Source organism: Cyprinus carpio, chromosome B25 (genome assembly GCF_018340385.1).
Source record: "Cyprinus carpio isolate SPL01 chromosome B25, ASM1834038v1, whole genome shotgun sequence".
Lineage (NCBI taxonomy): Eukaryota > Metazoa > Chordata > Actinopteri > Cypriniformes > Cyprinidae > Cyprinus > Cyprinus carpio.
In genome coordinates this window covers 4,633,336-4,648,471 of record NC_056621.1, presented here as the reverse complement: position 1 = coordinate 4,648,471, position 15,136 = coordinate 4,633,336, and the positions used below count along the sequence as shown (strand labels likewise).

The following is a 15,136-nucleotide window of genomic DNA, read 5'->3' as shown; positions in this document are numbered from 1 at the left end:
GTGCATGCATATAGACACAATAACAGCTCCGGAGCATCCTCTACCCCAGCCCACCCCACCCGCGGGGCAATGTCTCAAAGCACGTCACCGTGAGTGTGTGTGTGTGTGAGGAAGGAGAGAGAGAGAGAAAGTAGATGTGTGCAGACAACCTGCCTGCGCGTAAATCTGGGAGGACTCTCCGCTGAGCAGCGACACAATAAACACTCACGGAACCGCAAGAGTTTCCCCCGGCGGAGTAACAGCACTTAAATCACGTCACGCCATCCAGTCGGGAGTCCATCATCAATCTGCAGCCATGTATCTGAACAGGGAGGAGGAGTACAGCAAAGGTAAGTGCTTTTATTTCTGTTGCCATTAAACTTGTAGGAGTATCTTACTCTCACCTTGGACGCACGCCTCTGGCTATGGGTCGCACAGGTGTGGTTGCACAATGGAGTTTGGGGGGTGGCACGAGCGCACCTGTCACGGGGTCATCACTTCTTTGCCCCCTTGTTTTACATCATTGTCCGAACGCGCGCAAACAAAAGAGACAGGCGCGCGCTAATGACTGTTTGATATTGTCACGCGCTCTCGGGGCATTTGCATTGACTGCGATTACTGTGGCGCGCTGGATTTGATGTATAACTTTGATTTGAGGTCCCGTGAAGGTCTGTCGTTGCGTAATGATACGCGAATGCGTTCTTATCGAAGGCTCAGTCGGGGCTACTTGTTGTGTGCTTCGTCCTTGATGGAGCTCCACGCGAAGAGACTTGAGGAAGGACAAATGACTAAAACACAAGGTCAAAGCATCTCGAAGCGCGCTAGACGGTGCCTCGTCGCCGTTATCCGCACCATTGCACGCGAACCTTGGCGTCGTGGTGAATCTTTATGATGATTCCGTGGGCGTTTCGCTGGGGTACGGTGGGTTGTTATTTGTGTCAGCTCTCCCACGTGTTTCCGAAGCGTGATTCCCCGTGAATTCGCAGGGTGTCCACTACAATTTTCCCCGGTGTCCCTCGCACGGTAAATTAATTTGCTTCGGGGCTCCGAAACGGAGGTGACTGGAATTAAGAGTGGAGGCGCGTTTGGGCAACGCCAGCAACACCTGCTGCTACCGAGAGCCAGAAAACAAAAGACGGTGTTTGAAATGCGGTAATGGCCGTGAGGAGATGATAACCGTGGCGTGAATGCAACTGTGTGGGACTGGAAAGGAAAGGTGGTCACGGATAAGCCCTCAAATATCAGGCTAATATGAGACACATAGGACAAACCTGACACAGAAATGGGATCTGGGTTTAAAAAAGCAAGGTGTTTATTTAGATTTTTCTCACTCAGATTGACTCTCAACACAATGTGAATGTAGCCTACATTTACAAAGTGTTCGTAATAAAACGAACCATGCTTGAACGTTGTGAACTGGTTCTCTGAAATAACCAAACAGGGGTCACACAAGGAAATGTTCCATGTTTGCTTGGAACGGGAGGTTATCATAACTGTTATGACATTCTAATTAAGGCATTATTTACTAATTAAGACATCATTTAGTCCATTTATGTACAATTCCCATGAGAAGGTGTAGTAGCTAAGCAGTAGGTGTGCTTTTTTTCCACATCCCGAAAAGGTTCACGTGCCCACTAGTGGCTGGGACTTTGACTCAGCGATTCGAATCTTTTGAACACATTAAAGATTTGTCCGCTGATTCATTCAGTGAGTTTTTTCACACGACGGTGACAACCGAGTCTTAAGTCGAACGGAAAAGTCCTTTGAAGCTTTTGTCTGGAAATCTTCTCAATTAACAGAGTTTAAGCATCACAAGGAATTTTAAAATACTTCATTCGTTTATTTTGTTCAGTGTCACGTCTCATTTTATTCAGTATGTTTACAAATGAGATGTCATTTAGTCCATTTATGAACAAATCCCATTAGAAACTTTCTATTTTCTCATCCGGAGAACTTTAGCAAAACATGCATGTAACCCACTATGGCTGACACCATGCATCTCAGCGATTCGAATCTTTTGAATCTATTAACGATTCGCATATTCATTCAGTGTCCTTTACGCCTTCAGGTGGCGACAACTGAATCTTTTGACAAGCGTTGTTGTGTTTTATTAAAGCTTGCCTTTAAATGTACTCTAGAAACTCAATAAACAGTGATAAGCATCATAAGGATTTATTAATGCATAATTCCTTCATTTGCTTCAATTTGTCAACTTTACAACTTAAACGTATTGTTCGAATCTAACGATTCGTTCACTTAAAAGATCTCCCTCTCACTCAGTCGGGATTTAACTTAAATCAGGTAATCTAAAGCCTGTATATGTTGAGGGAGAGTGTTTGTTGATGGTTTAATTGATTGGGGTGTGACTGATTGAGTTAATTGATGAAGTAGGCAGATGTTGTGTAGCCCTGTACTTTCAATTTTTCCCGCGCTTTAAGGTTGACGCGGGAAGCGTGTGGTCGAGTTTTTGTCTCAGATGCTGTTTTATTATTACAGTCGTGTTTCTCTATGTCGTTAATTTTATGAGGTAATTGATAAAGAGATGCTTTTGCAAATGGTATCACATGAGTGATCACAACTGTGGGTTTGTGACCCACTAATTGTGTTCGATTAAAAACGCCAAAACGTTTAATGAGATAACTTGTTTTGAGGAACGAATATCGAATCACGAACAGACTGTAGAGATGTTAAACACAATCTGGAGCCTCACCCCCTCTCCTACTGTTTCTATGAGACATATTTAACTTTCATGCTTGTTACTCTTCCTTTAATTACTCGTTTTTATAAAATACAGATGACAAGGAAATTGTGACTTTAGTATGAGCTTCAAACCAAGCAAAACCTTTATATGAAGTGCCATTGCTTCTGTGTACATCCACAGGGCTTTATCTACACAGTTTAAGAAATGGTGAAGCTTCAGGTCCATTACTGATTATTGCATCTCTCTCTCTCTGTTTCATTGATAGATGGAGTTACTCACTAGAATGGACCAAATATTAAAGATTGGGGGACCAAATGTAAAAGTTCAAGAACTGGTTTTCATTTATCAAGTCCAATCCTTGCCCCTCATGCTAGATAGGTTTGTGTCTGTGTGATTGTATTGAGTGAAGAAATGGACAGATTGCAGATGATAAGTGAGGGAATGGACCAAACGGTGAAAAAAAAGTGTGTGTGTAAATATGGATGTGTCACCGAGGCACAGAAGATGACAGGAGACGTATAATGTGCCGAAATGATTGACAGTTCATGTATTATTCATGCAGTCCTGTTGATCTTAAAGAGTGAGAGAGATGGAGAGACACAGACAAACGGAGAAAGAAATTTAAAAAGACAAATTGCCTGCGCCTCCGTAGACTGTGCTGTATTTAAATCTTGAGCGACTGCAGTGTCAAACCAACAGGACTTTCTAATTAAATTGCCGCAATACACAATTGTATTTCGGTACTAAATACCATAGATATATAACTGGATGCGCCGATAGAATACGTTTGGGCCGATACAGATTTTAACAAACACTTATTGGCCGATTCCGATACCGATATTTGTCACTTTCTCTCTTATTTGAAATTTTGGCATCAGAATAGATAGTATTTTGATCATGTTTTAAATCAGCAAAGTTCAAAAACACCTTCATTAAATTATACTAGTAGTTTTATTGCTGCATCATCAAATAATTTCTAATGAACATGGATTGGATCCATTTAACATTCAGTAGGCCTACATAAATACAACAGAACAAAGATACATATTAAATAAACAGTGCTTTTTAGGTAGGTTTAACAGTTTTCAGGTACAGAAATAAAGTAAACAAATGTAAAATAACAATTCACTGTATAAATTAAATAAATATTAATCCTTCTTTATTGTAACAGACTTTATTATGATTAATCTTCTAATTTGTTTTTGTATGCATTTAATATTTTTTATAAGTTTAAATATGTATGACATCTCCTTTACTAAGGTGGGACTCTTATTTTGATGGGTTTTCTAGTCTATGGAGCTTTATGGGTAATGAAAGCACACAGTTCTTCGGATTTAAAGTTTATCAGTTTATTAAGCAACACCCGAAAAAGCATGAAATCTGTATATATTTGTTTATTGTTAGACATTATACAGCTCAGTGCCTTCACGCAGTTAATTAATAAACCATCGGTTTGATATTTCGGCTTTTTTCCTTATATAGCCGATATGTCGATGGTTGTAAATTGAGGAAAAATCGGCCGATAAATATCGGCGGCCGATACATCGCTGCATCCCTATCTATTACAAAGATCAATGATTGTGAATCTTTGTTGAATGACTCTGAAGCCCATTTTGATTTTACAATTGCTCCTTATTTATTAGTGTATTAGGGTATTTTAATTCATCCTAGTGACTTTTAGTTTTAGCCTTTTGGTTTTGGTTGTTTAGATTTGTTCAGTAGTTTGCATTAATGAGTTTGCGTTCCGATTCAATTCAATGGCAGACTGACCTGAATGCTGCCATCTTTGCTTTATGAGCACACATTTTTGGAGCCAATCATCTCAGCCACTAAATGTCATGGAAGAGACATCAAAAGATTAATTTGATACTATTGAGAATCCCTCCAAAAGATCTGATATTGGTGAAACATCTACGATAGTATAATATAATGACTCTTTTGCAGTTTAATGTTGCTTGCGTTGCAAGTCTTGAATGCCTATCAATGGAGAAATAAATTTTTTTACCACTTTTTGGACCACACTGAATTGCTCAATACCAAAGAGTCTTATTATCATACAAATGAGTAAAACCAGCATCTACAAATCTATAAAGGCAAATAGTTTCAATCTATTGTTTCCAATAGTTTTTTGTCACATTTTGTGGGACTGCTGAGCTTAGCTTTTTTGTCTTGCCATAGAAAACAGACAACAATACACTGCTTAATGATTTACGAGTTATATGATAATTGTATTATAATGTCCTTTAACAGTGTTGGGCAACCAGTTGTGCATCAAAGCAATACATTCCCAAAAGCCTACTGCCAGTTAGCGTCATTTTAATTGTATATGCTCATCAGTCATTTTTACACATTCAGAAATTGCTATTTGCATACTTATTTAACAGTTTTCGCTGGACTGAACGAACTACTTGCCCCCCTTTGTTTCAGTTAGAAAATTTTAGTTCAAGAACATGTTTTTTTCATTCACTACAGAATGCCTTGTCTAAGACTTAAAGCAACTGTACGGATGTTTTTTTTTTTTTATCTATGACTTTCTAAAAAATTCTGACTTTTATTAAGGTGAATGGCTTCTGTTTCTTTCCCATGTTCTTCCTCCCCATATGTCTGTTTTGGGAGTATATATGTTTGGGTATGAAATCCCACAAGAAGGGAGGATTGTTTTACGGGGGAGCAACAAATGTTCGTGTACAGCTATCCATTATAACTACAACAGTAGCCCCATTTACATGCACACTTTTTTGGCATTCCAACTGAGATCTTTCCGATTGACAGATTCTGGTTGACTGTATACACATGGGATGTTATCTAAACCGATCTGGTGTTTACATGTGCTGACACTTTCAGTCTGAATAATATTGTGAGATGTGCACATGGCTTGTCTACTGGTTTAGGGGCCATTCACATATCGCGTCTTTTACACGCTCAAGTTCATTATTTTAAATGTAGATACACAGCAAATAGAGAGTGACGCAGTCACGACGAGCCCGTTTTTTTCAGGCACGAATGCGCTGCAGAGAGATGAAAATATCTCAACTTTTCCGAATGCTGCAAGTGGACCGCTGGTCATGTGACAAGAACCAACCAATCACCCTTTCTGTAACAACATTGAACGCTCAGTCAAAATGGAGGAACAGCTGATCTTAGCTGTACAGGGCTAAATAAATTTAGTATAAATTTAGTAGTAGAGCTGCTGCAAGTGACATTTTTAGTGCTGGAAATCCATTTATCTTTTGCTGAAACTTCCGAGTCATCATGGAGAGCGCAGGACACAGTTTCTTAGCAATGGCAGAGAGCTTTGGAAAGAAGGAGACAGTGGCGTGCCTAGCGTTTTCCACGCGTTTTTAGGTGCCACATGTGAGCGTTCCCTAAGAAGCATCAATTTTCTACCCCTCCCTCCTGGGAAGACCAGAACAATCCAGTTGTTCAATTATGTTCTGTTTTTTAAAAATACTAATCAATATGCTTGTCTCCGTCGCACGTTGCACAGAAGGGCGTACACTCGGAAGTAACTGGATCAGCTCGTTTACATGGTAAAATTTTTCGTTTGATCGGTTCATGAAAAGGTTTATTCCACCCCTTTCAATCCAACTGATATTTCAGTTGGTTTGAGCATTGTTATTCAGATTGAGGTGTTTACATGGAGCATTTTCATTTAGATTGGACCTTTAAACTTGTTATAATCGGAATACAATGCTCCATGTAAACTGGGCTAGTAATGACAGTGAATTACACTCAACTTTAGTACACAAAACTACTATATACATTTGCTTTAAATTCACTCTGATTCATTCAGTGAAGGAGTGTGTTTGTTTAGTAGGTCCAGCCAATGCAATCTGTGCTCATTCTGCAGTATAAAGCTGTTTGCTTGTGTTACAATCAGTTTTTGAAGGCAAGATTAGGTCACCAAAGTGGTCACACACTACAAAAGGATGATTTGTTCACTTAAAAGATTTGTTCATAAACACGGAGTCAATCACGATTGAAACACCCCAAGATAGTGATAATTAGCTCTCAACACCATCCAAAGAGTTACAAAGCCATTGTTCCCCCTTAGATATATTTCTTACAGCTTCAAGAGTTTCTAAAAGCCAGGTCGAAGACGGCCGCTGAACCCTTAGAGAGTCGCTCCTGTGACCCATCGTTTCTTTAAAATATTACTCACAGTACCTGAGCTCGGACAACAAGGGAGAGTAATTGGAAACCAGTAGAGAGCTATTATACAGAGGATAAGTGAGAGGAAAGAGCATTGATTTAAGCTCTGCTGGATCTTACCCTGCTCTTATGAGAAACAGGAAATTGATTGTGAGTTTGAGCCTCTTCATCATAATGAATATTAGATGCCAAAATTGTCAGCTAATGAATATGTTGGCATGTATCAAAGGTAAATGCGACTGCTCACTCACAATTCTTTAGAAATAATCTGTTGCGTTCTCTGTCACAGGCTGGTCACGCGATTGATTTTATTGGCAAATGGGAGTGTGGATGTGACCTTGAATGAAGTGCGAAGGCCCCATGGTTCATTTTCATGCTTCTTACGGTGCATTCTTCAGCAGTAAAATTCAATTATAGTCATGAATGGAGAGAAGCATGTGACCTTACGAGTGAGCATGTTATATTTCAGAGTGCCAGGTTTCTATTTTTCTGTTCTTTTCAACATTCGCCATCACAGTTGGTTCATTGAAGGACACTGAGTCTTGAAGTTTTTAAACAGAGAAGTTTAAGTGCAGGTTTAATGCAGTAATTGTTCATAATTTGGCCCCTTTAAAATGCCGGAAAGCGTCGCTATCTGATCCGGCAGTCTGATGAGCGATTAAAGGTCCGGCTGTCTCATTGATTAATGCTAATTTCAACTCGGGGGTCGGACTGAATCAAAACAGTAGCCCAAATGCCCCAATGCACAATGACAAATATTTTTCATGGCGACTGTGTGAAATCATATCTCCTAAGGCAATATTTATTGTTTCACAAATCAGTGGCTCTAGTGGCCATTAATGTAATTTGCTAGGATCTGGATTACAATGTAAGAGTCATCAAAGTGATTCGCAAGAAACAGAAAGGAGAGACAGAGAAAGGAGGAGAAGGAGAGGTCTGACTCTGCAGAAAAACATTTTTGCATCTACCTCCACCCTACATCTCCGTCAACAGCATTTGCAGTTGCTTACCACAGAATGTAATTGGTAATCGTGCTTTAGTTTGGTTTCATGTTTACAGAAAGCACTTAAACAATGGAAATAAACATTAATACTTGCATTATACATGTTAACATGAGAATTATATGGGAGAATAATATGCTAATCTTGTCTCAAAGTCATATGCAAGATGTATTACAATCCACGTTATGATGCTTTAAACCCTGTAATTTTCGAATGATACCGTCATGCAAGATTACTGAAAGCAAATTGCACTCACAGGAATTATGTTACCAGAAATCATCTGCCTAGAACAGCAATTCAACTGATAAAAGGATGATTTAGACAATGGATTACATATATTTATGCACTTTTAAATGCTTCTAACAAAAATATGAACTTAATGTTAGATCCTCAAAGTGCTTGATCCGTGTAGTTCAATTTCAGGACTTTTACTGTAACCATGACTTGTTTTTTAAACTGAGGAGCGAGTTGAAATTATTTTCTGTGGTAATCGATATAACCACAAATGCTGTCTAGATAGGCTCTAAAAGCAGCACTTGCCAAGCTAAATAAGTCTAAACAACATGAAAGCTAGACGCAATTTGTTTGGTTGTGAATAACTTCATTTCCGACTGAAAACATAACTTGCTTAATCTTTTGTGGAAGATAAAAAGATTATGGTTGCATTCCAAATGTTGTACAATGCACTTACACTACTTACAATACTCTGCCATACACTAGAAATGTTCAAATTGGACACCTCCAGTTGACGGAAATGTTACATGCACATTACTTTTACCATTTATACTACAGAATGTCGTAGAGTATAGAGTATGCAAAATAGGATATACATGTCTCTGACCAATCAGTGATGACTTTATTCACACCCAAACAAATGGCATGCAGCTTTTATGTGGTAGTGCTATGAATACAAAAGTGGAGTGTCTGTCCACCAATCATATTTAGTTAGACTTTATTTATGGTTAACCTATTTTATGGATGGATACATGGCATTTTATCTTAGGTCATTTTATGTTTTATTGGTCACTTAAACACAGAATACAATGTACATATACTGTTATTCACCCTCCACCGGGAGTTTGATTGACAGGCGAGCTGACCAATCATAATGCCGAATCTGACATTTTTGTCTGACAAACAAACCAGACAGGAAAGTAGATTAACGTCGGTGGACTTGAATTTGAAATTGTTTTTTCATGGTTGAAACAAGATAATTTCTGATGTTTATTCATGTTTATTTTGTGCTTTAACTAGTAAATATGAAAAGATGATTGGATCTGATGAAAAGCAAGCTGTCATGACACATTAAAGAGCCACAAAATGTACAAAAAGTAGATGTATTTTTCACTGCGTGAGAACCGATGTGCAACACTTATGAAGGGGGGCGGATCTTTGCGAAGGGTCAATTGTGTCAGTCGGAGATATAATTTTAAAAAGCTACATTTACATTTACGCATTTGGCAAAAGCTTTTATCCAAAGCAACGTACACTGCATTCAAATTAAGTATACCAATTTCTACAATCCCTTGAAATCGAACCTATGACCTTGGTGTTTCTAAGGTCATGCTGTAATATTTAAGTTACTGATTGCTGAAGTAGTGGTTTGGATTGCTCCTTAAAATCTGTTCTGTATATTTTGAAGTTTATTGCCAGCGTCGGGCCAGTCTTGCCATCCTGGGTGTGTCCCGCTTGTGTTTGGATGAGATGCAGTTGGCAGGATTGAGACAGAACGACTCCTGTGAGTCCACACTAATGCGCGAGTCTGTTTGGATGGGTGGAATTTAAATGGATAGCTGGGAGAGAGAGGAAAATGTGTGTGTGTAATCATACTCCATTTTCATTAGCTAGAAAACCACCCCAGTAAAATGACATGAAGAATAGGCATTAAAAAGTGATTGTCTGTTTCATAATGCTAGCAGCTCCTTGTTTACATGACCCATGTTGTTCAGTGTAAAGAGCTGGTGGTGGGGTCTCTCTCTCTCTATCTCTCTCAAACACACACACACATACACTACTACAGGAGCTAATTACAGGCATTGTGTCTAAGGGCACCTGAAATAGAGTCCATGTGCTCCTCAAATAGCCTCGTGTTCAGCTCTATGGCATCGGATGAGACGGCGGAGGAGATTTTAGGTCATACTCTTGTCAGCAGACAGTACCGAAGCATGCAAAATGTCAAGTCAGATTTCAAGTCAAATTTATTTGTATAGCGCTTTTCACAATGCATATTGTTTCAAAGCAGCTTTACAGGAAATCATGATGTCGATGTTTATCTTAATATTTTTTTAATGCCAATAGTCGAGTTGGGACATAATATAGTTACATTTTGCGATCAAGCCGTTGAGATATGCTATATATTATATACTGTTTGTCGCACTATGTGATTTTACTGCATGTATCCAGATAAAGTTGGACACATTTGTATACACAACTTTATATATAGTGCTGGACGATAATATAGTTGTAATATAATGTCAGTTGAGAGTTGCTATATAGTATATCATCTTATGCGAGTACCTGTATCTAGGCAGATAAAGTTGGATATATTTATATTCCATTCAATTCTATTTCGATTCGCAAGCTCTCGATTCGATTCGATTCGATTCTTGGTTCGATTCTTGATTTTTTTGATTGAATTCAGTGAATATAGTTTTAATACAAATGCTATGTGTGTAGTAAACAAAACACTGCATCGCGCCATCTGCCATTCATTCAATAATTGCGTAAATCATGGCGCCTTTACGCGTGATGTCAAATACTTCCACAGATTTGTAATATCACTTTAGCATTTCACATGAGCATTGCAAATCACGCATATTGTTTTTTTCTTGGTTCTTGTCAACAGTATCTCCGCCATGATGAGCACTGAAGGAGTGACATGCTTTCTGTTGTAACATTGTACAATGTAAACAAGAGGGTGACATCTAGTGGAGAAGACTAATGATAAGATTCATGTTAATCAGATCTTGCGTTAAATATTTACTGAAATAAATACCGGAAAAGATCGATTTGTGGCTTTTGAGAATAAATTTGATTTTGTTGATGAAATCGACGTAATTAAAAAAAAAAAACGATTATTCGAAAAACTTTTTTTTTTGCCCAGCCCTACAGTACTATATTGTATATATTGCTTTACAGCAGTATACTGGATGTAGACTATGTGGATAAAGTTAGTTCTACTATATATCCAGTTATATTTTTAGAGCTGTGTGATAATATAGTTTACAGTGGATCAGAAAAACAGTGGACAACCGAACGTGTCTAGTCCTGTTAAGTCCTCTGGTCTTCACTTGGCTGTTATAATGTAGATGTAGTTTCTCCTGTGCAGAGTTATGGTGATGACCCTCTTGATTTCACTCCAGCTCTAAAAGCAGGGTTTTGGCTCAAATCCTCCATCTGACAAGAGAGAGTGTATTAATTCAGTCTAAAAGAGGGATCGCAGCACTCCAGCTGAGTGGACTTGAGTTTGGTCCAGACACACTTGTCATTCAGAGAAGGATGGAAGAAGCTTCAGCAGTCGTATAGTCTGTTCTGGGGTCCGTTTCCCAAAAGAATTGTTAGCTAACTATGGTCATTAGTTACATTGAACTCTATTGGTAATGACAGAACTTGCGACCATAGTTGCTTTTGGGAAATGCACCCCTTTTCTCTTCTGCTGTTTTTCCTTTTCTCTTCTTGTTTCTTTTATTTCTCAGATAGCCTCTGCTTTTTTCAGATTTTTTCTCTACTTGTCTCATCTTCACTTCTTCTTTTCTTATCTCTTCTCAGTTCATCTCACCCCAACTATTGTTTGCTTATTTCTTCTTCCTCACAATTCATTTTCTTGTCTTGTCTCCTCATGGCATTTTCTCTTCTTTTCTCATCTTCTCTCAATTCTACCTCTTCTCTTCTCTTCTACTCTTTTCTACTCTCTTCTCTTCTCATTTTAACATCTCATCTCACATCACATTGCCTCATCTCACCTCTTGTTTCCTTTTCTTTTCAACAAATTTTATTCTCTCTTGTCTGATTTCGTCTTGACTTGTCTCTTCTTTTCTCTTCTCTTTCCCTGTTTTCTTCTCTTTGCTTTTTATTTCTTCTCTTCTCTTCATGCTTTGTCTCAGTTGGTCTAACTTGACTTTTTTTGCTAATTTCTTTTCTACTACTCCTCTGAATTTCTCATTATGTCTCATCCCTTGTCTCGTCATGTTAATTTTGCCTCATCTCCCCTTGTTTTTTGTCTCTTTTATCCTTGTCTTACCCCACCACTCATTTTCTCTTCCCGTTCTTCTCTCAGGACTGTCTCCGGACTCTCAGAGAATTTGAAGTTTTTGAAGCACGATTAATATGTAAAAATGTGCATGACAGAATGATGGAGAGATGAACCCCTGGAGTGATTCTTCTGTCAAGGTCATGTAGAGGAGCGCGTGGGTCTGAGCGAGAGCAGACAGTCAGGTTGAGCAGCTTTGTAAACTCAGAGGTGAGAGCAGGTTTACTGATGATGAGAGAAGCACAGGGAGTAGTCTCAGCCTCAGATGTCACGCCCACGGACCGTTGGCTAAATGTCTGATGCATACTGCACACAAAAGTGGAAACACTTCAGGAGTTTCGAAGTCATCGTAGGATTGGTTGAATTATACAGGATTTCCGGTAGATGTGCATGTCACGTTCTTTAACGTTCAACCTGGAAACCCTCACAAAAGAAGAAATCCGTTGTGTTTACAACTGTGATGACGAGCACTTATCAGGATCAACTAAACGGTGGATTTTCAAAGGTTTTGCAAAGAATCTTTAAAATACGTCCAAGAGTTTTACACACCTGTCTGTTATTGTGGCGACATTTCTACGCCCTGGAACGTGATGATGAACGAAACGAACTGTGAATGGTTGTTTGACATGTCGGTCAAACAGCCTCATGGGCGGGCCTTGGCCAGTGAAAGCTGCCATGAATTCCAGACCTTCAGCCGTCAGTATGAAGGTCTGGCTACGCGAGACTACACAGGGAGTAACTGAGACATGAAAGGCTTTTGTCATATAGCTACACAACCCTCTACATTGCGAGTAAATCACTTGCATATGCGACTAAATCTTTACTCTGGTATACTAAATGATAATATTAGCCACTGGCTAATAAATTCTCAGATTTTACTAGACTTGTGTGTGAGTTGGAGGCTAAGCGTAAGTTAAGCACAGATATATTTTCATTGTCGAAAACTCTGACTGAGCGCTTTAGAGTTTCACTCTCTGTCAAGCGATCTGTGATATTTCTCAGTTCATCTCAATGGATGCGCAGCGCACCTTTATTTGACTTACCGTAAACTCTAGTGTGAAGGCGCACGACTCGCCGTCACTTTCCATTTTTCTCACACGCAAAGAGAGAGACAGTGCGAGAGTGTCTTGCATACCATGCAGAATTGACACGATATATGTAAACAATATTTTTTTGTTGGTTTTTTTTTCCTGTCAAAATACTTAATCTTTTAAGAAAACTGCCGGGTTCTCTGGTAGTGGGTGAAACTAATGCGCTAAGATAATCTCATTGGCTGGCGCTCAGATATTATCGTCCCAGTTTTGATTTCAGCAAATCAGTTTGAGCAAATGCACACAACCTGATTAATATTCATGAATCCAGCAGCTCGTTAATCCTTACTGCGTTTTATATTGTTCTTATTGGTAGAATTCATAGTATTATTATCTTACCAGTATTATTGTTAATTTTTTTCACCATTTTTTTTTTGTTACAAAAAAAAAAAGATTAAAAAAGCACCTAGTCCTAAATTTAGTTGAAATTACTAATATGCATTAATACATGGTTACCAAGTTTTTAATTACTAAAATTACTTAAATTAGAATTAATAAAGTTCTATCATTAAATGATACTTGATTATCATAATATTAAATTATAATTCTTGACTGACAGATTTTAAGAGTGTACCTTCAGATATTTAAAAAGCTGTGCCATTTTACAAACATTATATATATATATATATATATATATATATATATATATATATATATATATATATATATATATATATATATATAAATATATATATATATATATATATATATATATATATATATATATATAGTACATCAGTCTGGCAAGTAAACTAAAAGTTTTACTAGCCAATGGCGATTCAATTGCCAAGGTGTCCGTAGAGGGTCGCGAGTACATGATGCTGCTTATGTGTCTGTGTGTGTGAAGCCACACGACGTGTATTGTGCATGCATTGTGTTATGCAACCATCCCTTGGTTCAATACGAGCAGCATAAGAGACTCTCTTCTCTCTTTCTCTTGCTTCTCTTTTCCTTACGTCTTTGCTTGCTCCCTTCTCATTCTTTCTGATCACATCATCTAACATATCATCACATCATGACTTCATGAAAAATTGCAAAAAAAATCAATATCAATAAATACATTAAAAATCACTATTTATAAAAAAATTTTGCTTTGATTGTTTGTAGGGTTCCAAAATATATTCAATATGACTATATAATTATAAAAATAAAAATAGTTACAACAACAGCAACAACAAGAATAAAATAATAATAATAATAAAAATCTGGTATTAAAGAAAAATATAAAGATAATTTTCTTGTACAGGAAAACTGTAAAATTACACTTAATATTTATGGCGTCGTATTTTTTTCATGTTCAACTTAAGGCTGTGCGATTAATCAAAATTGTCATAAAATCACGATTTGAGCTTGCTCGATTTTTAATTCGCTTTATAGCATGATTTTATGTGGCCCCGACCTCCCGTTGTATGATATTCCAACCAATCAGAATGCAGCGTGCCTAAATGGAGTGCGAGAACAGAACAGACTGGGCATAGGCCTACGTAACGCAGAAGTTCAAATATTTGAACGCATCCGAAGATCAAATCGGATCCAAAATTTCTGCATACGTATATGATCGGAACTACACGCAGCTCCCGCACTACTTGCCATTGGAAATTAATGACTTCCGGTCTTTCGCTTGTCATTCGTCGGAGACAGTGGAAAGACGGCTTCAGTCTGTGGTGCGTATTTTTTCTGCGCCCATATTAACGGATCAATGCATTCACACTGCACGTGGTAAAAGATGTGAAAGATGTGAACAGAAAAGGTTAGAAATAGAAGGGTGCAAAAAGAATTAATATCTAGCGCATGAGCATAGAGAGATTTGTGAGTGTACAGGACACAGTCTGAGCGAGAGGAGAGACCATAGACTGTATAAAAACAGAGACACGTTTTAAGTGCGCACACTCTCTCTGGGCGAGAGCAGCGTGTATCTGGTTTTGTTTGAGAGCAAAGGAAATCCATGTGTGAGCGGAGAGAT

The 15,136-nt window shown here is 38.2% G+C and overlaps 1 protein-coding gene across 2 annotated transcripts in view; it reads left to right on the top strand.

Annotated features, from left to right (window-relative positions):
- The first annotated feature begins 203 nt into the window (after positions 1 to 203).
- The window catches only part of syt7a (synaptotagmin VIIa), a 145,096-nt gene continuing 130,163 nt past the window's right edge, over positions 204 to 15,136 (top strand). For both annotated transcript variants that reach the window (XM_042753315.1, XM_042753314.1), the window contains exon 1: positions 204 to 329. In XM_042753315.1, coding sequence (XP_042609249.1) covers positions 296 to 329 — 34 coding nt within the window. In that variant the 5' untranslated portion in view covers positions 204 to 295. The remainder of the gene's footprint in view (positions 330 to 15,136) is intronic.